General features: G+C 46.6%; 1 protein-coding gene across 1 annotated transcript in view; it reads right to left on the reverse strand.

The window, feature by feature from the left end:
- The window catches only part of HTRA1 (HtrA serine peptidase 1), a 49,949-nt gene that overhangs the window by 9,690 nt on the left and 18,182 nt on the right, over positions 1 to 22,077 (reverse strand). The window contains exons 2-3 of the mRNA XM_081074165.1: positions 14,393 to 14,492; positions 13,775 to 13,979 (exon numbers count right to left, since the gene is read on the reverse strand). Of these exons, the coding sequence (XP_080930291.1) occupies positions 13,775 to 13,979; positions 14,393 to 14,492 (305 nt within the window). The remainder of the gene's footprint in view (positions 1 to 13,774; positions 13,980 to 14,392; positions 14,493 to 22,077) is intronic.

The following is a 22,077-nucleotide window of genomic DNA, read 5'->3' on the forward strand; positions in this document are numbered from 1 at the left end:
CAGGGGATGCCCAGAGAACCCCTTGGACAAGCATGGCTTCAGCGCAGTGAAGCTGAAGTGACCACACGGGCTTGGAAAAGGGGACATCAGCCAATACAGCCCAGAGTCTCCCGAAAACTGAACACAGAGGAGGAAAAGCAGTCACAAGTGCCATTTAGTCAAAGCTGCACCAGTGGGCAACACCAGCTCTCACTATGTATAAGCTTTTATTCACTCGAACATTTCAGATTATGAACAACTATTTTAAGACAGAAAAATGCAAGTGGATACATACCAGGGTTGGGGGGAGGTTATAATATGAAACCTGAATTGAAGAAATGAACATTTTACTTCCCAAATGACAAAGCATTTCCATCACCAACTTGGGAGTTAGGGCATATTCCCTTTCCCCACCCCACCCCCATTTTACAGATGTGGAAACTGAGGCTCAGAGGATTGACTTCTCAGAGCTAATGAGCAGCCTGACTGAACAAGAAAACAGGCTTCACAGTTCTCAGACTTACACTCCTCGGATATATTCACCTAGATTTCTAATTGCAGGCAGAACTCTTGGCAGGGGAGTGACATGGGACAGAGGTGTGGGCCCAGCCACATTCATGCGTCCCCATGAAGTCAAAATGCCTCTTGGGGGCGATTTTTTTGGAAGTCGGCTGGCCTGGTGAGATCAGGCTCCCTAGTCTGTTCCCGATCCAAGAGGAGTTCATTTCCTGCCACCATCCTCACCTCAGGCCCGTCTGCTAGGCGCGGCTATATGTCTGCGGGCCAAATTCCTACTCAGTGAGTGAGGATTTTATTCTATAGCTGTCTAGACACACGCTCCATGGGGGCACTTGGGGAGATGAAATGCAGATAGGGCTGGAAGCACAAAGCCATGCCCGGCCTTGACCTGCAGACGTGAAACGGGCCGCTCATTCCTGGTCTAATCCTGCGCTGCCGTCCGCAGGCTGGTTCCCGTGCTGCCCACATGAAAGTCATTTCAAGACTCCCGACTGCAGACGCTGTCTGATCTCCTTTGAAGTGGGCCCCAGCCACAGGCCATCTTGGAGATGCCAGCCCTTCTCCTAACAGCCACTTCTCACATCTCTCCATCTCCCTGGAGCCTCGTATCATGCCTACGAACTGAAAGGCAGACAGTCCTCCACTTAGCAGAAGAGCAGGGGGAGGGGGAAGAATGGGGCGCACAGTCCTGTTCAGCAAGTCTGGGTGCGTACCAAAGCAGGGAGGTGGGAGAGCTCCCACGGGGCAAAGGTAAAACTCCGAGTCCACGTCAGAGCTGAGCTGGAGCCCTCGGGCCCCACCCAGAGAGCATGTCCATCCCAAAGTAAGCCCGTCATGCTGCCACTGCTCGAGGTCATGCTCATGCACATGCTCGCGAGAGGGGAAGCCTGGCAGGCCAGTAGAAAACAGGGAGGTCCAGGTGGAAATGCACAGCTGCCGGCAGTCTGCACGTGCTCACTAATGCTCATGACACGCTCACAGGAGAGCCAACGAGCATGACTAAGAAAACACAAATCCCCCGATACCTGAGGTATCTGTCCACTGCCACCCAGGTGGATGGAGAAACAGCCCGGGGAGGGTGTCAGAAGTCCTGGGTGTGGACTCCACAGCGATGCTAAATGACCAGATACTAGCCATAGGCAGGATACTAATTGTGTGGTCGATTTAATGCTAAGACTTGGAAGAGGCTGGGGCACACTGATTAAAGAAGGCTCTTGCCGTTCATTTTGATCACAGCAAACAAATAACAACCAGCCGGCCTGGCAGCACTGCTCCCATGGAACACTGCCACCGTGAAAGAGAACTTTCTCGACAGAAAGAGAAGCCTTCACTGAGCATGCACCACGTGCTGGCACGGTGAACACAAAAGGTCAATGAAATCCACCCGTGCCCTCCAGGCTCACTGTCTGATGGGTAGAGAGTCATGCAAGCCACCAGGACACACGGCAGTAAAATGAGACGAAGTCCAAATCTCCATCACCAAAGCTAGCTCAGCCCAGAATCTTCCATAAGGGCTAAATAAAGAGCAACACTAAAAATGATTTGGGCATATCGATTTGGGTGTTTTCAGTGCAAGTAACAGAAAATCCAACTCAAAATGGCATAAATATCCACTTGTTCAGGGCAGGGTGGTGCCAGGGCTGATCACTTCAAAGGCTCAAGGACAATATAAGAAGAGGCTCCTTCCTTCTTTCTGTCTGATCAAGTTCAGCCTGTTCTCACAGTCACAAGATGCTCATCGCCATGCCAGTCATTACATAAAAACAATGCCCAGTGGAAGTAAGGATCTTATCTCCCTGGTGTGTCTCTTCATAAGAGAAGAGAATCCAAAAGGACCCAGCACATTCCTCGTGGGTCATCAGCCACCATCCGGGTGGAAAGATGCCCTCAATCACCCACGGGCGAGGGACCCTGGGACTGCCTCAGGCCCCTCAGGATTTGCCTGCATCAGGAATGGGATGGGGCAGGGGTGGACCTAAAACAAACCCAGGGCTCTGCCAGCAGAGAGAGGGAGGCTGCGGGGTGGGCAACCATTAGAGTCCACCGAAGCTTTGGGGAAAACGGTGTATTTTAGAGTGATGATCCTAGTACATAACAGTGTTTGGGGGAAAAGGATTCTAATAAGTGTATGTTCTTTCATGTGGTTTTTAGAGAAGTCTGCTTCAAAGGAAAGCAGTGGTCTCAAAATTTCTGTGGGGTCAGCAAGATACAAGCAGTCTGAGCAGAGCCATAGGCAAACTCAGCCCTCGTAAACACGCCCTAAGCGCCTCGGGCTCTGTCATTCCCTCGGCCTTTACAACCAGCACGCTGTGGGACAGGCGTCGTGCCCATTCCGCTCACCAAGGTACTGAGGGTCCCATGCCTGGGTGGTGGCATTACCAGGACTAGACTCCTCCATTCCAGCCCACTCTGACCACTGCCCAGGTGTGCTGAGCACGTGGCGTGATGGCTAGTGAGAAAGCTGCTCTGTGCCTGGACTGTTCCACAGGGGCAGGTGACGGAAGCAGAGACGACACACAAAGGGCAGTGGGGGAGTTGAAGAAAAATCAGAATAGAGGCAAAGCGACTTCACGCGTCCCCAGGGCCATGCTGGCTTTCTGATGGTGGGAGCCTGAATTATCCTCAGACAAGCCAGACGGGGACGTGGAGGCTGCCTGCACAGTGCCACCTGCCTCATGGGCTCTACGTGTGGCCTCTGGCTGAAGGTGAATCATAACTGCTGGAATGCCCAGGGCAGAAAAGCTAGGCCTGAGCTGAGCAACGCCCCCAGGCTGATGGCTTGCTTCCAGCTTATTCTCCAGCATCATCCAAGGGTGGTGCAGAATGAAGACTTTAGACAAAGTGCACACCAGACACACACACACACACACACACACACACACACACACACGCTACCTCGCCCTCCATGTATCCTGAGAGCGCACTGTCCAAGGAAGCAGGACATCTGGATTTGGTCTTGGTCGTGTATTAACTCACTCCGTGACCTTGGGCCACTTGGACTTCTCTGGGTCTCGGTTTTACCACTTCTAAAATAAGGAAGTTAAGCCTGGTGACGTCCAAGGTCATCCCAACTCTGACAATCATGGTTCTTTCCAGAAGACCTGGCTGATTCTAAAAAACAACCTATTAGCAGACAACAGTTAAATTGGTAAAATCAAAACAGGCACCAGAGATCTTGGTAAATCTCTTTTCAGACAACTCCACCACGGGGTCAGACGATCCCTGCGAACTCCTACGGCTGTGGGAAGAGAGGAGATTCCTGGAACTCTCCAGATGCTGGCTCAGCTGGTAATCATCTAGAAAGGACCTAAAAAACGATGACCCAGCCACATTGCGTTTTGCCTAACAGCAGCCCTGGCGTGCTCATTTCATCGCAGCCTTATTCCCTGAAGCTTGGAGTAAAGAGCAATAAAACAAACCAGTGAAACTAAAGGAAAAATTGGCAACTTTATTTTAACCTAATGAGGCAAGTCAACTGTTTCTTTCTCTTCCTTGAAAAGTATAAAGTGCTCCTGTTACAAAAATATTTTTGTTGCTGAATCTGCAGAAGCCACTGTGTCTGCCAGCTGCCGAGCACCTCGTTTTCAAGGGGCTGGAGCTGCAGACGGGTCGTGTGTGTTGAGGTTTCCTTCAAAGGCTAATATTGCAGCAACTGGCGGTGACTCAACTCAGTGATTCAATGTGCCTTCTGAAAACAGTTATGCTAACCTTTCATTTTCTTTAAAAAATACGCAATGGGGAAAATAGCACGTCCCCCATACCCAGCAAGCGGCAGTGTCATAGAGCTTGCATGTCTGCTGAGGAAAAGCAAACGAGGGCGCAGAGGATTTGAGGGGAATGTAAGCACCTAAGACTTGCCTGAGAGACTGAGAGACGGGATCCAGCCTGGTGAGGAGGGAAGTGAGCCCCGGAGGGCTGGAAAGGCGAGCAGATCCGTGGATTGTGGACCCAGATGAATCACAGACTTGCTGGAGCTGAGCTACTGGGGACAGGGCCATAATTTGCGGAGCTCAGGGCTAAATACAAATGTAGATCCCTTGTTCACAAAGCACATACAAAGCGTCATTAAAGGTACTAAAATACAAAGCTTTTCCTTTTCTTCCACATTCTCTTTCTCTCAACCTGCCCTGAGGTCTTTTTATTTGCTATTTAATGCCGCGCTCCCTGGGGCACGAAGATATTCACGGGGTGCGAGCAGGCTCCGGGGACCCCAGGACTCAGTGTTCTGCCTACAAGCTACCAGACAGCCCCATGTATCGTGCGCAACCAGGAGGGGGAGGTCTAGCCAGGCATCTCCCCACCCCGAGGGCCTACTGCCCCAACCCACGGAGGGAGGACAACCCCTAGGGCAGGGCAACTTCCTCCTTCACCAGGACGCACTAGGTACCTGGATGGGGGAGAGGCCTGGCCCTGCCCTGTCGCTGGTAGAACGCCAGTGGCACCTCCCACCCAAGCCCTGCCACCACCCGTTGTCCCCAGATGCCATGGAATGTGTACACCCAAACCCAACTCTCCCCTTGCCCGCACTCCCTGGGCGGAGGAGGATGGCAGTTATTGTTTGGGGAGACCTGGGGTCCCAGGGAACAGGGGAGCTGGGAGCCTGAGAACTCGTCCCAGGGAGACAGGAAGGCAACAGGAGGAGGCCCAGTGCATGAGCTAAGGCTCCAAGCCTCCTGAGACATGTTCCCTTGTCTCACTGGACTTACACAACACAAATTCAAAGACAAAATGAAGACAATGACCTCAGAGCATTAAACCAGCAAGCAGGGGGCCCTTCTGAGCCTCGGGCCCGTGAGGACACAGGTCACATGCCCATAAAGCAGCCTTGCTGGGGGAGAAGGTGATGGGCCAAGAGTGAGATGCTGGGATTCGGATTAGAGATGGTGGATTCATCAGTAATGACGAGGTCAAGGTGATGACCAAGGAAGGGTGGCTACATGGAGCAGGTGAGCAGCAGGTGAGACCAAGGAGCCGAGAGGCCAGGGCAGGAAGGACGTGCTACATGGACAGAGGTCACCAACACAGACCGCACTCAGAAGAATGGTGTCATCAAGCTGCCAACACCCGTTTCCCCAAATGACACGTCACTGTTGCTGAATAGGGATGGGAGACGTGGAACAGATGGGACAAATGGGAAGGTGGGCAGGGGTTCAGGTGGGAGAGATAAGAGAAGTGGGGGAACTGGAGGGAGAAAGGTTTTTGTTCTGCAAAAATGGAGAGAAACTGCAAATGAAAACTGAAACCACCTTCCCCCTCACTCTTTATGGGCACCACCATAATATTTAGTCTTGAAGCTATAGCAAGACATGTTTGCTTTTCCAATGTTTCCTTACTCTTGTTGTTTAAACCACAAAATGTCAACAGTTGTAAACAGGGGCCCAAAGGCCACTGAGTGTATACTTTCTGTGGCATCCAAAGCAGGAAGAACATTGTCTCTGTCAAGTGTGACTGGTCTTCTCCATACATCAGCCCCTTTGATTCCCCCACTTTTATCCACTGACCTCATCTCAGCCAATTCTACTACAACAGTGGCCAAGACACATTTATAAAAATCAATGAATGTGAAAAGAAGAAACAAATCAGGTCTTAAAAGATCCATCAGGATCTTAAGAGTGGGGTTCGCCCAATAATTGGGGTTAAGCTAGGCATTTCAGTCTAGGTAAGAGACTCTGGACGCAGCCTGGTTTTCAGCCGTCTAGAAGGTTATAGGCTCAGGATTCGGGGGAGCAAAGAGAACAGCTTACAATCCACCAGCCACTCAAGGGAAAGGGCTATGGTGTCACTCTGGTAGGCTTCGCACTCAACACACAGCAGCCGCTCAGTGTCTGCCGAACGGAACTGAAGGCACAGCGTCTCCTCACTCCCCATGATCGCTTAGAGCTTATACCATATTCAAAGAAGTTGCCCATTTCCCCCCGAAAATAAGACCTAGCCAGACCATCAGCTCTAATGCGGCTTTTGGAACAAAAATTAATATAAAACCCAGTCTTATTTTACTATAACATAAGACTGGGTCTTATGTAATGTAATGTAATTAATATAACATAACATAACATAATATACTGGGTCTTATGTTGATTTTTGCTCCAAAAGACGCATTAGAATTGATGGTCTGGCTAGGTCTTATTTCCGGGGAAACATGGTATCATTGCTTTCAAAGTGATTTTTTTAAAGTTTAAAGATATATAACCTCCTCTAGATAAAAATAATTTGAGATGGTCAATGACACAGGGCATATTATAATAAGTTAATATATATTCATGACATAAAATGGGAACACAGAGAATATTCTAACCACAGGGCCAATGGTTTCTATGAGCTGCCTGGTACCCAACGCAAAGAGGAAAATACCATGAGTCACATGTTCTCATTATCAGATTCTGGTGCCTTGATTAACAAAAGTGACTTGTTAGTTAGCACTTCCGCTAGAATAGTCAGTCCTTAATTCACCAGAATGTCTTACTTCTCCCTTGCCATAGAAAGTGGTCTTGAAGGTTTTAGGAAACAAGTTTTGGGAAACTGAACCTACCCCGCCATGAATGAGAGGTGATAGGCTCATTGTGAGTCTTTGTACTTTTGGACTCTTAAGAAACTAGAGCTTTCCAGAGTATGACCAGGAATCCCAAAGACCCAAAGCCAATAAGAAATATAAAAAAATACATGAAGGAAACAGCTAACCAGGAAGGTTGGCATGTGTTCTACAGGGCTCTAATAAACGCCCTGGGAAATCAGGCTGCACTTGGTCCAAGGTCCACGTCTTCCAGGCTGGGCAGGAAAGGAGAACTAAGCAACTCGAGTGCCCCTACTCCTCCCTTCGCGTGGCTCTGTCTGTCCTTCCCATCTCAGCTTGATGTCACCTCAGATAAGCTTTCCTGCTACATTATCTACAGAGGTCTCCCCAGCCCCCATTGCCTTCTACCTCTTCTTCCACTCGTTCCTTCTCTGTACTTATCACCATATGTACTCCCATTTACCTGTTTCCCACACTAGATGGTAATCTTAGGGCATTTGCCCATTGCTGATACATCTCCAACGCTTACCACAGTGTTCGGCCAAGATAGATGCTCAATTAACATTGACAGAATCTGTGAATGAATAAGGGATATGTGAAAGAATGAATAAGCCAGGCCTTGAAAGATCATTAGGATTTAAAATTGGATAATAATTTGCAAAACATCTTGGAATTCACGTAAGCTCCTCTCCACTGATATCACAGAGAAATGGGCAAAATTAAGTCCTCTCTCTCTGTTTAATCCGGCAAAACCAAAGCAGCAGCAGCAGCAAAGCAGTACAGTCTCCCCAAGAGAAAGAGCAAACGACATCAGTTTCTCTGTGCCTTCCCCTTCGGTCACCGAGGGCTTCGCCTCACTTGGGTCTTAAAAGCATTTAGCTCCCAGCACACGGAGCTCCTCTAGGATAAGGTGTTGATTACTCACACTAGGGCTGGCAAACTTTTTCTGTGAAAGACCAAAAAGTAATACCTTTGGCTTCATGGGCCATCTGGTCTCCATCCTACCTACTCAACTCTGCTGTTACAGGGCGAAAGCAGCCATGGACACTACATAAAGGAATGGGCATGGCTGTGTTTCAATTAAACTTTATTTACAAAAACAGATGGAGGGCCAGATTGGGGCTGCAGACTGCAGTCGGCCAACCCTGTACTCTAACATACTATTACATATGCACTAAACTGTCAGATGGAACCAATACATATCCCATCTCAGTGAAGAGGACGGAAGACATTCCCAATGGGCCACCGACAAATTCAGTCCCAACAACCCGGGACCTGCTTTGCCAGAACCATAAATAATAGTCCTAATCCAGTTCCCTGAAGAGAGTGCCAAAGTGAAAAAAAGCCATTACCATATTAAGAGAAAAACATAGCCAAAGAATTTCCTTCAATCAACTAAGTTCTTGAAACGGGGCCAGAGAACACAGAAGGGCTGGTTTGTACAGCGTGGGGAACTGAAACATTTCACATTCCAAACGGAGCTGCAGTCAGGGCTATAAAGAACCAGGTCCTCATCAGCCCCAGGACAAAGGCTGGCACAGAGGAATAAAGCGGCCTCCGCTTTGCTGTCCGGATTTACATTGCCTAATGAAATATTGATTCCCACTCCTCTAAAAATGGCAGCAATCAATACAGTAATGGAAACCTGGGAACATCAACAGGGTCTGCAGCATGTTTAGCACTTTAAACGGCAGGCCTGTAAGTTCAGGGAGACAAAGAACGGAGACCACAAAAAGAGCAGTACAGAGAGAGTGAGGGGAAAGAATCCAAAATGGAAAAACACAGAAACAAAAGAAGAGGGTAACTCTGGCAGAGCAGTCCACACTCCAGGCTCCCAGTTGCTTTACGAGGGTAAGTGACAGACTCTAGAAGAGGGGAAGCCATTCCGGTGCAGGCCCTGTGTTATTTGACTTTTGGATGAGCTCATTCGGCTTAGTCAGCGCCTTCTGACAATCAGGTTGCCTGAGGAGAAGTGGCTGACAGGCTGGCATGAGTCATGCCTAACCCAGCCACTCCCCTCCTAGCCATCATCCCAGGGACACCTGGATCCTCCTCACCTTGGAGAATGCAGGGCAGATTCACCACACACAGGGCCGAACTCCGAGAGACAGGCCTGGAGACCAGAGTCTGCTCATCTGCTCCTGGGACTTGCGTGTGAAAGGCCCCAGGCCCTCACCCCGAGGGGCCCCAGTTCTGAACTCCAGGAAGATTGTGCTGTCAGCATTTCCTGCTCCAGCAGCCAGCTCAGCAGTAAAAGGACCCTCCAAAAACAAAGTCGCTCCCGCCTCCAGGTCTCACTCTTCAGCCACTTCAAACAGGTCTGTAGGTGGCATCTGGCCTGAAGGTGGCCAGGGACAGACGCAGGCCTCAGCAGTGAGGGAAGAAAACCACCTCACTAGCCTCAACAAGGCTGCTTCCAGATAGTTCCCTGGCTGTTGGCGTCAGGAAAAGTGCCCACAGGAAACCTTACCACCTCCCCAGCACCTTGAGTTACCAAAGACCACAAGCGACTGTGGCCCGGCAAAGCCAGGTGTCATTAAGTCCCAGACAGTCCTTGGGATCAGATGAGTACTGACCGAGAAGTTGGGAGGGAAATGGGGTGGCAGGAGGCGGGGAGGAGGGGATTCTGCAACCAGCCTGCCACACCGTCATCTCCTCATCTGAAAATGGGACAGCAACTCACCATGTAAGGCCCAGGTGCCTTTGCGCTCTGCATCCTGGAGCAGGGGCCCTGCGTCTTTCTGAGCAGAGGGCTCTGACACACTGGGGACAGTGCATACTCAGGATACCTACCACCTGACAAGGGTGTCCCTTACACTCTAGCAACGGAGACAAACTTAAATCAACAAATAAATAAGTCAAGTGTAAGCTATGATAAGGAGATGAAGAAATGAACAGTGAAACGTGATTGTCTCTGAGGTGATGTGCCCCCGAGAGACATGGGCGTAAGGAGGCAATAGAGGAGGGGTGGCTAAGCAGAGTGGGGGACGGGTAGACAGAGGTGATGAGGTTGGGGAGCCAGAGGGGACACCCCATCAGGCGGGGCCTCCCAGGCCCTAGAGGAGTTAAGATCTCTCTGTGAGGACAGTGGGAAACGTGTCAAGGGTTGTATACAGGGTGGACAGGACATGGCCTGAACGCTGCGATCATCAGGGGGGCGTCTGCTTTTCTCCTCTGTGTTTCCTCATCAACACAGCTGGACAAAACAGCTGTAACACATCGAACTTTCCCCTCATTCCTTCTTCAAAACATCTCCGGTGTTTCTGTCCCATACTCTGGCCTAAGGCAACCAACTAGCTCTCCTTTTACCTTCCTCCCTCCCTGTGTCCCTTTCTCTTTCCTTTTCTGAACTACTCAGGAAGAAAAACTGCACGAACAAAACACTGCTATGGGATAAAAATTTACAATGTTCTCCGAACACGGACAGTGTCGTGTTAAACACATTTGGAAACAGTTTGTATCTGAAGCTGAACTAGTTTGCCCTCCAAGCTGCTTCCTATTAAAATGTTTGCATGCGCACTGTGCTTACTTCCGGCAGCTGGCATTCCCTCTCCAGGCGAATGCTGGCCCCAGCACGGCCCCATCCCAGGAAAGGGGAGTTACAAATCTGAGGACAGAAGGGGAAGGCCCGCAGGGGGACACCCTCCTCCTCCAGGTGGTGGGAGCTGCAGACCAGACAAGAGCCGGCTGCTGGCTCCGTGAGCTTTCTTCCGAAAGTTCTCCCGGCTCAAAACTCAGCAGGGAAAGTGAGCACACATGTGTGCGCTCAGGAGTGAGAAGCAGAAAAAGCATCCTTTGGTTGCAAGCCCAGAACGTCTCTGGCAGTCTCAAGCCAAGGGAGGTTTACTGGAGATGTGAGGGGCGCATCAAGAATGGAAGGAAAATTAGGCAGATCAGGCTCAGAAGGGGCCGGAATTCAGGCAGTGCCCGGGGGTCTCCGCAGCAGGGGCTATGCCAGCTTCACCCAGGCAGTGTTTCTGTGAGCGGCACGCAGCTACGTCTCCAAGGGGAGGATGTGCTTGGCCTAACGGGTCATGGACACCATGACTGATGGTCCCACCAAGACTGTCCAGTGGAGGAGAAGTAGACCCCAAAGCAAACAGTGGCTGCTGCTGCCAAAAAGACAGCTGGATGACAAGTGGGCAATGACAACAGGTGTCCATGGTCATTTCCACTCATTAAAAGGGGCGAGAACACACGCTCGGGAAGGTCAATCACTGTTTAAGTAATGGGGAACACTTTGAGTGAAATCAGGACACTGGAGGGAAGAAATGGGCCCAGATTTGGGGCCAACAACTTAGCCCCTGGGCCCCGTATGTGGTGGTGGTCACACCAGTGTCACTGGGTCATTAGAAAATGGCCCTGGGAGGCTGGGCCATGCCTCACACGGCAAGTACCATTTGGAACCAATTTCAACCATCAAGCCCAATTTTTGTTGGTTCTGTTCGGCCTCGTCTGAGTTTTCTTGCTGTTTCTTCTTTTGTGCTGTTCCTGAGACTGACACAGCGCAAGGCTCACACCTCATCCTTGCCTGCACATTTATTAAGCCGTGTATGAGCCGAGGCGAGAAGCCTCATTCCAAGCCAGCCTCCACACCCCCTCCTAAATAACCCATCATCAAACTATGGAACGAGAGGGAAAGAGCTGGAAGAGACATTTGCACTCTCCCCACTTTCAACGACTATCAAAAAAAAAAAAAAAAAAAAAGCAGGTTAGTTGGTGGAAAGCGGTCTCCTGTGTAGGTGTCTGTAATTCAATATCCTTTCATTTCCAATTCTATTTTGAAAAGCCACATTAGTCAACTTTAAATTTCCAAGCCCCTTTTTCTTGGGCTAGAAACACAGCTCAAACAGCATAATGCTGGTGGAAGGGGAAACCTGGGGGGAGGAGGGGCCAGCAGGAGCCAGGTCAGAAACATTCTACAAAGCTGGTCTGTTGAGATCTTTCACATCCTGCCTGGATATGCCAGGGGTGACACAAGGATACACACCACCTTGGTTCAAAATCTGAAAAGACTACCCCGTGGCCAGAGCAGTTGCACGGTTTGCACCCACACGTTCCAAACACGAAATTCCTCAGTGGGGGCAGCTCACGCAGCACCCATCCAGCCCTGTCTGCAGAGAGCCCCCACTGCTGACTATTTTCCAAGGGCTCGGTGGAGCTGAAAAGTCCCGGTGTGGGGCCCCAGGATGTGCTATTCTGGCCGGCCTCCTTCCGGTGAGACTACCACATCCTGGACACCTTTCTAGCGGCATGTTCCTAAACAGGGACGCACCAGCCTTCCCGTGGGCTATTTAAAGTCCAGCCATCCCATCACACCAAAAGGCCAGGCTCCATGCCTCCACTGATGCCACAGGCTTGAGCAATAAGGGAGTAGCACCCTGGCTGGCTTAGGAGGCTATAACTTTACTACAGCATAGCTGTGTGGCTCTGGGCAGGTTAAGTACACTCTCTGAGCCTCTGTTATTTCCTCTATAAAATGGGGATAATACAGCTATTGAGTAGATAAGCGGAAAGTTACAAGTGAAGGCAGATCCTGTCCCAGCATTAGAGCTTATCGAATAGAAGTTATTGTGATTATACTGTGACCACTAAAAATATTTTGAAAGATTCGTCATTACTAGTAATTCCACAGAAACTCATAGAAATAATAGGCAACTGTGACCTTGCTAACGTCCAGTTAACTACACAGGGCCCAAAGCCCTGAGGAACAGCATGGACAAAATCAGCATGTGCGACCCCACCCTGGTCTGACTTCACAGCCCACATCCAGGTAAAGTTATGCAGGGAGCTGGAAGAGAAGACCCCGCCTGGTTCTCAGTCGATGATCTTTTCCTGGGCCAGCAACAAGAGTCCAACCTACCCTGCATCTTCTTTCCATGTGAAGTCTGGGAAATGACAAGGGCAGGAAGAACCCAGAAAACGCAATCTCACTGAGCACATCCCACAACGCAAACCAAACCTCCAGAATCAACGTGTCAACCAGAGGAATTTTTGATGGTCTCCTAAAAACTGGATTTACTTTCAGGTAGGAAGACTTTGCTGAACAAATCAACACAGCAAAAACGACTGCAAGGAGAGTATTTAAGTAGAAAACAAAACATTTTCAAACATAGCATTTCCCCAGCTGAGCTCACTATCTCTCACTTTTGAAAAACAGAAAGATTCTATACTTAGATAATTATAATTTGGAGTATACACTTTTTGCATGAGAGTCACGTGCACATTAGCATACTAAAAGTTCTGACAAGTTCTATAAGGAAGAAACCCCTTTTGCTTTGTTTTAATTCAAAGTTTCCAAAACTTTTTAAAGTATGATTTTATTCAAAACAAAACAAACAAACAGAAACCATCTAGTAACCCTGCAAAAACCCAATCTGGGAGGCCTGGCTTGTTTTCAAACCTAGAATGCACAAATGAACAAAAATTTGCAGTAACAGTTACCTCAGGGTCAGGAATGGAAGGGAGATTCAATTTTCCTTGCCTGTCTACCATTTCCTTATAAACCTATTGCTTTCCTTTATAAAAATGTAAAACACTATTTTTAAAACTCTGATTTTACAGCCTGCTTATTACGGAAGCTTCCATGAGCCCCCTCCTGCCCCACCCCAGGCCATACTAACACCTGCTAAATATTCTCCTTTGGCCCAGATTTGACTGGTTCTCTGACCAGAGGAGCTTGGTGCCTTTTGAACTCTCCAGGTTTTGCCAAGTTGTCACGAGGGCACCTGAGAACTCGGTTCTGCAGGTGGGGAACACACTTACCTCGTGGTCAATTTTGATAAGTGCGATGTCTGCCTTCTCATCCACATCCTTGATTTTGGCTTCATAGGTGGCGCCATTCTTCAGCTCAACTTTGACCCGGTGCTTGTTGGTCACCACGTGCGCATTTGTCACAATCAGTCCATCTTCAGACACGATAAACCCAGATCCACTGGCCACCGGCACCTCTCTCTTAGAAAAAGGAAGCCTAGAACCCAAAGGAGCCCCCAGTTATGCCTGAAAGACCTGAAAATCAACTCAACACACTGATGAATTGTTCTACAGAAGCAACCCACATCTAACCATCGTTAGTGTACATGTTGGGCTTCTAACATCAGAAAAGGGAACATTGGGCCGACTTTTACATGCATCAAAAAATTCCACTTAGAAAATGTTCTTCAGAGACAGAGGTTCTTAAAACATCTAGAGGGTCAATAATGCAGATTTAAATAGGCAACTGGGAAAACATCCTAAGGGAGAAATGTCGTCTTCCCGTAGGAACATATGCAGTGGCTTTTTGACACTTTAAAGGGTCTCAGAAATAGCTCTGACGTTCTGCGCATGGCAGCATGTGTTGCTGGAAGCCTCCGAGGCCACAAGAGAAAGGAAGGCCCTCTTTACTTGCGAAACAATTCGATGTGAACCACAGCCGGGGCAATCTTCTCCACCACGTCGGCAATGAAGTTGTACTTATGGCGCAAACTGTTGGGGTCTTCCTGCCCTGCGAACAAAAGCAAAGAGGAGACACTTAAAAATACTGTGCTCTGTGCAGTGGTCGCCTGGAGAAAGGTATGGGTTAGAGGGCCTTTGGAAGCCTGAAGGGGGGTGAGGACAAGGTCCTCTGGCTCTCGAGAAGGTCCCCACTCAGATAAGGCAGCTGCCTCTTTGCTTGGCTTCCTTCTTTCAATAGTTTCACCACAAAAATGTTTTGCCAGAGGCACCGGTAAATACCTGAACCTCCTACCAGCTATTCCCAACTGGTCACCCAAGGGTCACCTTGCCATGGCACCTTCCTCCTCCAGTGTCCCTTCCCCAACTCCTGCAGCACCACAAAAAAGCAGCCCTTCTCAGCACATTGCCACCGTCAAGGAGAGGGCTGAGGCTGTTTCTGACGAGATGCCCATCAGCTCTCATAGATTTTAAAAGGCCATTATGAAAAAGCATTAAGGCAAAGACACAGGTTCTGTCTACCCCATCAATACCACAAGGTGAACAGAGGCCACCGTCTGTCCCCAGAGCAGTTTCTGCTACACCTTAACCAGTCATTCCAAACCCCGGAACTTCCCAGGCCAAAAGGCGCAAGAGGTGCATTGATACCATTGGGGGAAAAAGAGAGAAATCAAATGACAATAATTTTCTAGATAAAAATATACACTAGAATTAGTGACCCCTCCCCCCCATACGGTGGGCATTTTCAAAGCTACTTTCAGACAAATCTATCACAGACCAATGTGGGGCTCCCAGCAAGAAAAAGTTAGTTTCCATCAACAGACGCACACAGCGAGGGCATCTGATTCAGAAATGAGCTGCTGGAGACTCAGGGTGCCAGGACACCCATTTTGCTGGTACATGTGGTGACAGAGACAACGTCACCCCAGAAGTACAACCAGGCCACCTGCTGATATCCCCCAACAAGTCTCTCTCTAGAGGGGTTCTCGGCTAGTCTGCAGCCAAGAACTTACAGTGCTTTCCTTTCTCTCTCCTCACCTCCTCCTGGCCCAGCAGCCCAGCTCAGCGCTGCACAAAGCCTGCTCCAGGGAACAGCGGCTCTGCCAGACACTCGTGACCACTCGGCCCCCTGGAGAAACTGGCAGGACGCTTTCAGAAACCTTTATGGCATTCCGACAGAGAAATCTTACGCCTGTTGCATCCAAAAATTTTAAATTAGGACTTGTATTTTGCCTTTTTTATTGCATTTTGGTAGTCATTTATTTTTAGCTTATTGTACAAAAGTATTGCCCCATGATGGATAGGAGAGAAATGGAAAAGAAACCGGTTCCTTCACCACAGGTGGTCTAAGAAGCACTGGTCTATCCCCCGCCCTTTCGCTCCCCATCATAGCTCACTCAGCAGGATAAGCAACACGTGCCTCAAGTTTAAAAGTACATCACTGGCCTGCAAAAGTGCCCCTCACACACACACACACACACACACTCATACTCACACTCACAAACATACATACTCACACAAGCACAAGCCCACACCAACACTTACACATTCATGCACACATGCTCACACACGGACGCTCACACAAACATACTCACACTCATGAGCATGCACACATGCTCACACGTACACACATAAGCACATCCACACAATACATGCACACTCACACATGCACACTCACACACACACTCACATACACATACATACACTCATAGACACATATTCATAGACACACATATACACGTACATCCTCCAGGAATGTGTATATTCCTCCCTCCATGAGAGAGAGGCAGTCATTTCCGGGCCCCAGGTGAGCAGTGAGACCTGCGACACTTTCAAGCCCTCTGGGGGCTCTCGGAGCTGCAAATCCACAGCTGCCCCATGGGCACCACAACATCTATAGAGATTGTGTCCTCAGTTCCTGCCATGGCTGTGTGTCCCCATCAGGGACCGCAGAAACCCAACTCAATACCACTGAACACAGGGACATCTCGGGGACAGCCTGCTTCTCCTAAGCTTTCCTTCTTGGAAGTGAGAGACCATCAATGAACAAAGGGGCCTTCTCTGAGCTGGCTACTGGACTCTGAGCTGCTTTATTTCAGGGTTGGAATCTGCTCTCTTGTGCATAACGTGATATTCTAAGGTACAGAAAAAGACCTGCAACTTCTAGGCAAGATAAACTAATTCAACAAATTCATGCTAGCATTATGTTATTATTTTTGTTTTAAAACCGTTTCCTATGCTACCTTATTTTTGTTTTTCCCTTCTTCCTGTGGAAGAGGAAAATCAGGTATTGTTCCCATATTATACTTAGGGAAACTGGGGCTCACAGACTTCAAAGGACTTCTCCATAGATGCTAAATTAATAGAGAGTGTAAATAACAAGAAAATCTGAGAAAATCCATAACTTTTTCACTTAATATTGGCCCCATCCATATCTGCTACCTTCCCAGGTTTCCAGGTAGTTACACTTACTTGGTACGTTTCCCTGAGTTCTCCAATGAGAGGTAGAGATAAGGGGCCAGAAGCGTTCTTTCTCAACCCAGAACTGAGTGAACACCACCCAGACACAGCTGTAAGCAAACCATCTGGGCTTCCTCAGCCCAGCTCCCTGGGAAAAGGCCAGAGCAGGTTTCACGCTAATAAGACCAGCAACCCACTAGGGAAACGCGGAGTTTCTGAGACCCTCACAAGAAGGACGATTATTAGAGAGCCTTGCCACTAAGGATCATTAACTCACTTCCTACTTTCTGTCTTCCAAATAAGCATGGGAGAATTTGCCCACAACAGGAGTGAAAATAAACGGGTATTTCCAGCTAAAATGAGAACTAGTCGCTTTCTCACACCAACTAGAGAAAAGTGCCTCCAGGGTCTGTCCAGCTGGGAAAGCCACATGGGAGAACCGAAAGGACACTGGCCTGGATAGTAAAAGAGCTGGTTTCCATCCTCTGTCTGCTGGATGGCCTCCATTTCCCCATCTGTAAAATGGGGCCAACTACCTCTAGAATGAGCTGTGAAGTCTATTTCAGTTCCCACATTCTATGATGTAATCCCTGTCTCACCCTCTTACCCGAACTTGCTATAGCAAGATAAGAGCTGTGGCATTTGAGATTGGGCATAGGGCTTTCCAAATTCTGCAGATGAATAAACAGAAAGGAGGAGCAGACCACACTGAAAAGCCCAACTGACCAGCCTTAATCGTGCAGCTTAGATGACAAAGCAACCAGTGACCTGCAGTAACATCACGTGGTGGACCAGTGTCATTGGGAAAATGAAACAGAGCAGAACCAATTGAACATCAACTAATTGTTCACAGATGGGCAAACTGTTAAACCAAAAAGGAAGTGTTTGTCTTCTCCAAACGCAATTTAAGAATGAGGAATAAACTTGTCTCTAAGAGCAGCATGACTCAGGACTTTAAAAGGTTGTCCATCAAACTAGAGGAAGCTGCTGCTGCTGTCTCACGGTGTTTAGAAACCCTGGCTGACCCCATTTGCTCTGATCTCGACTGCCCGTCAACCACCTTCCTTCCAGAGGGGTCAATCTATGTGGAGAATTCCCAGAGATGGTCCTAGGCTGGCTCTGCCACAACCCACTCTCTGAGTGATGCAGACAGATGGAGGGGTGTGGCCTCCAGGCTACTTGAGCTGGGGAGAATGGGTAAGAGCACAAGCTCTGTCTCAGAAGAATCAGAGTATGATACTCAGCACAGTACTTACCTGCTGTGTGACCTTACTGTGTTTCCCAAAAAATAAGACCTAGCCGGACCATTAGCTCTAAGGCGTCTTTTGGAGCAAAAATTAATATAACACCCAGTATGTGATATGATATGGTATGATATGATATGATATGATATGATATGATACAAAAAGGATACGATACATGATATACATGATATGCTACCGGGTCTTATATTGATTTTTGCTCCAAAAGACGTGTTAGAGCTGATGGTCCGGCGAGGTCTTATTTTCGGGGAAACATGGTAGGTATGTCACCTAACTCCTCCATGTCTTATTGCCTTGCCCATAAAATATGAGGACGATAACACCTACCTCAATGTGTTTTGGATGCTGACTTTATGAGCTGCTACATATGAAGTACGTGGTCACGTCATGCCATACAGTTTAAAATTTTTTAAAAAAAGGACAGGTAAAAGTGGTGCTCAGTAGGCGGCTCTGGACTAATATGAATACCACATACCTCACTGGTACAGCAGAGAAGTAAAGGGAGAGATGAAGGTGTCTAGAGAACCACTCTCCCCACCCTGGCAAAGTTCTGTAGGTCGTGGAGGCTCCTCCTAACAGAACCATCGTGGCCACCACTGCAGAGGCAGAGCCCAAGGGGAAGCTATGAGGTAGGCCAGTTTGTCTTGCTTTGACATGTGTCTATATTTCTCAGCTAACAAAAGTATCCCACAGCCACTGCAGAAGGAAGATGGTGAGCTAGGTCAGCAGAATAATCCAGCCTGAACTGAAGCCCAGCTGAACCTTCAAACTCCCAACCTGCACCAACCAGGTTCAAACGCCACCAACCTGCACCAGAAGGAGACAAACACAACTCCCTCTATAAGTAAGGGTCTTGTTGAGTTAGAAGAACTGATGTAGCAGAAGTAATGAGGATGGGAAGTCACAGAAAGGGTCACGGCCTGGAACTTCTAAATGTTCCATTATTGTGAAGAAAGCTGGAGCTGATTGGTAGGTATTCTGTAATGGCCTGCCATTTACAGAAAGCTGGCAAGTCAGAATTCAGAAAAGTGAAAGTAAGGTATTTTCTACATTCCTGATTAATTTTTAAAAAAAAGAAAAGACAAAAATGACCAATATCGGGGATCAAAGAGGGAGCATCACCACAGATCCTACAGACATTAAGAATTTGAGAAGGAAATATTATGAACAAATGTATGCACATAAATTCTAGAGCTTAGATAAAATGGACAGATTTCTTTAAAAGACATAATTTACTAAAGCTCACTCAAGAAGATATAGATATCCTGAATAATTCTATATCTGTTAAATAAATGGTATTTGTAGTTTAAAAACTGCCCACAAAGAAAATTTCAGGCCCATATGGCTTCATTGGTGAATTCTACCAAATATTTAATAAAAAAAAAAAAAAAAATTCTAACATTTTACAAACTTTTCCCAAAAACAGAAGATGGGAAACAATGCCTCAACTTATTTCAGGAACTCAGCATTACACTAATTTAAAATCTAGACAAAAGACAGAAGAAAACTATAGATTAATATCCAGCATTAACATAGAATAAATATCCTTCAATTTTTTAGAAAACAGAATTAAGCAATATAATAAAAATAATAATATATCATGACCAAGTAAAGTTTACCCCAGGAAAGGATAAATAATGTTGATTTAACATTTGAAAACCAAACAATGTAATTTACCATATTAACACAGTAAAGAATAAAGTCCAAAGGATCATCTCAATAAATGCAAAAAGGCGATCCAACAAAACTGAACACCCATTTGTGACAAAAAAAAAACAACACTCATCAAACTAGAAATAGAAGAAAATTTTCTCATCCTAATAAGAGGTATCAAGTAAAAAAAAAACCCAAAAAACAAAAAAAAACCCTAAAACATGATACCTGATGGTGAAAAACTGCTTTCCCTCCCTCTAACAGCAGGAATAAGGCAAGGACATTCACTCTTACCACTTCTAGTCAACGTTTTATTGAAGTCCTAGACAGGATAATTAGGCTAGAAAAAGAAATTAAAGATGTAGATATTAAAAAGGAGAACATAAAACTGTCTTTATTTGCAGATGACATAGGGTCCACACAGAAAAAGCTTAGGAATCTACTATAAATATACTACCTAGGATAAGCGCGTTGATCGATGCCACAGGATAACAGGTCAATATACACAGTCAATTGTATTGCTGTGGATTAGGAATAAACAATTGGAAAATAAAATTTCGAAAATACCAATTATAACAAAAATATTAAATACTTAGGGAAATATTTATCAAAATATGTACAAGACCTGTACACTGAAAGCTACGATGCACTGCTGAAATAAATTAAAGAAGACCTAAATAAATAGAGAGCGATACAATACTCATGGTCAGAAGATTCCCTATTGCTAAGCTATCAATTCTCCCAAAATTGATCTAAAGATTGAAACATACTCCCAATGAAAATCCCAGCAGGAGTTTTTCTAGAAATTGATAATCTATTTCTACAATGTATGTGAAAAGCAAAGAACCTATGATATACAAAATAATTCTCAAAAAGAGAAAACTGAAAGACCTATGAGATTTTATTTTAAACAGAAAAAGTCTAAGTCACTGGAATTAGTAGAATGATGAGTCACAACATTTTAAAGATAGACCTTTCCACTTAGCTAATAAACATTTATCATTACTGGTTTGTAACACAACAAATGACCCATTAATATTTCCTATAATTTTATGAGTTTTTAAATTGGCAGGTTTCCATCCAAAGATAATAAATGATTCATCTCTCCTCTCTACAAACTACGAGTCAAGCTCACAACTCCACAAAATTGCTTCCTTGGAATCCATCATCCCTGGAGTATTACAGATAATACTTCTTAATGACTTTCAACAACTTCCTTGTAGGAGGAGAGACAGTGTTGACAGACTTGCATAATTAATATCAAAATTAGAATAAGAGACATTTCCATTACTAAGTGTTTACTGAAAAAAGCCAGACGCTAAGAAAAGTGCTTGACAGACACTATCACATTGAAGAAAATGTGTTGCAGTGAAAATGAAAATCACGAGGGGACTAAGAATCAAAAATTTACTACAGAACTGGACATGTGCTTTGAATGCATCAAAACGTGTGTGTTTTTCATTTTTAAGGCAAAAATATCAGGTGAAAATTAGATGTGCAACAGGAAAGAGAGAGAAGCAAGTCTTTCTGGGCCTAATGTCATGGCTCTCAAACTTGGGCCCTAAGGCACCCCAGAGTACCCACCCCAGCAAGTTTGCAGGATATTTCAAATTTCCTGGGGAAATACAGTGATACTTAATATCTGTCAGACACCTTGAGAACTAGCTGTAGGTAGTTCAAAGTTTCAACATCAGATCTCACTGTAGTCCTTTTGATGACTGCATATCCTTATGAATTTGGATTTCTGGTGGTAATTGTGATTAAAAGCAAGTACTGTACAAAAATTAATGTTGAAGTGGAAATGAGGGTGGCAGTGTCCAATCTGATTCCAAGATTTGAGAGACTGTATGGCACCCAATAGGTACATAGGTCCTATTCGTAAGTAATTGTGATTACTAAATAACTTTGAACTATGCTGTAGGGACACAAATACTTACTAAATTGTTCGGGCCTCATCACTTGATAGGTGGAACTGTTAGATATTTCTTTTGGTCTAGGGGGTACCATGAAAAAATTACTGAGACACTAAGGGTGCACCAACCATGAAATTTGGGAATCTCTACCTGCTGTCTATTGGACTCTCTCCAGTGGATAATCCTGAAACCCTGTACGACTGCAGTAGTTCAGAGCAAAAGTGCATTTACAGAAGGTAAACAAAGTTTCAGCCAAGAGCAGTCTGTTTGCCCTGCGAGGGTCCAAGGCGAAGCATTCAGTTGTCAGGTGCTTTTGAAAAATTAGTAGAAGTAAAACATTTTAATTGCA

This window comes from Rhinolophus hipposideros (assembly GCF_964194185.1).
Source record: "Rhinolophus hipposideros genome assembly, chromosome: 15".
NCBI lineage: Eukaryota > Metazoa > Chordata > Mammalia > Chiroptera > Rhinolophidae > Rhinolophus > Rhinolophus hipposideros.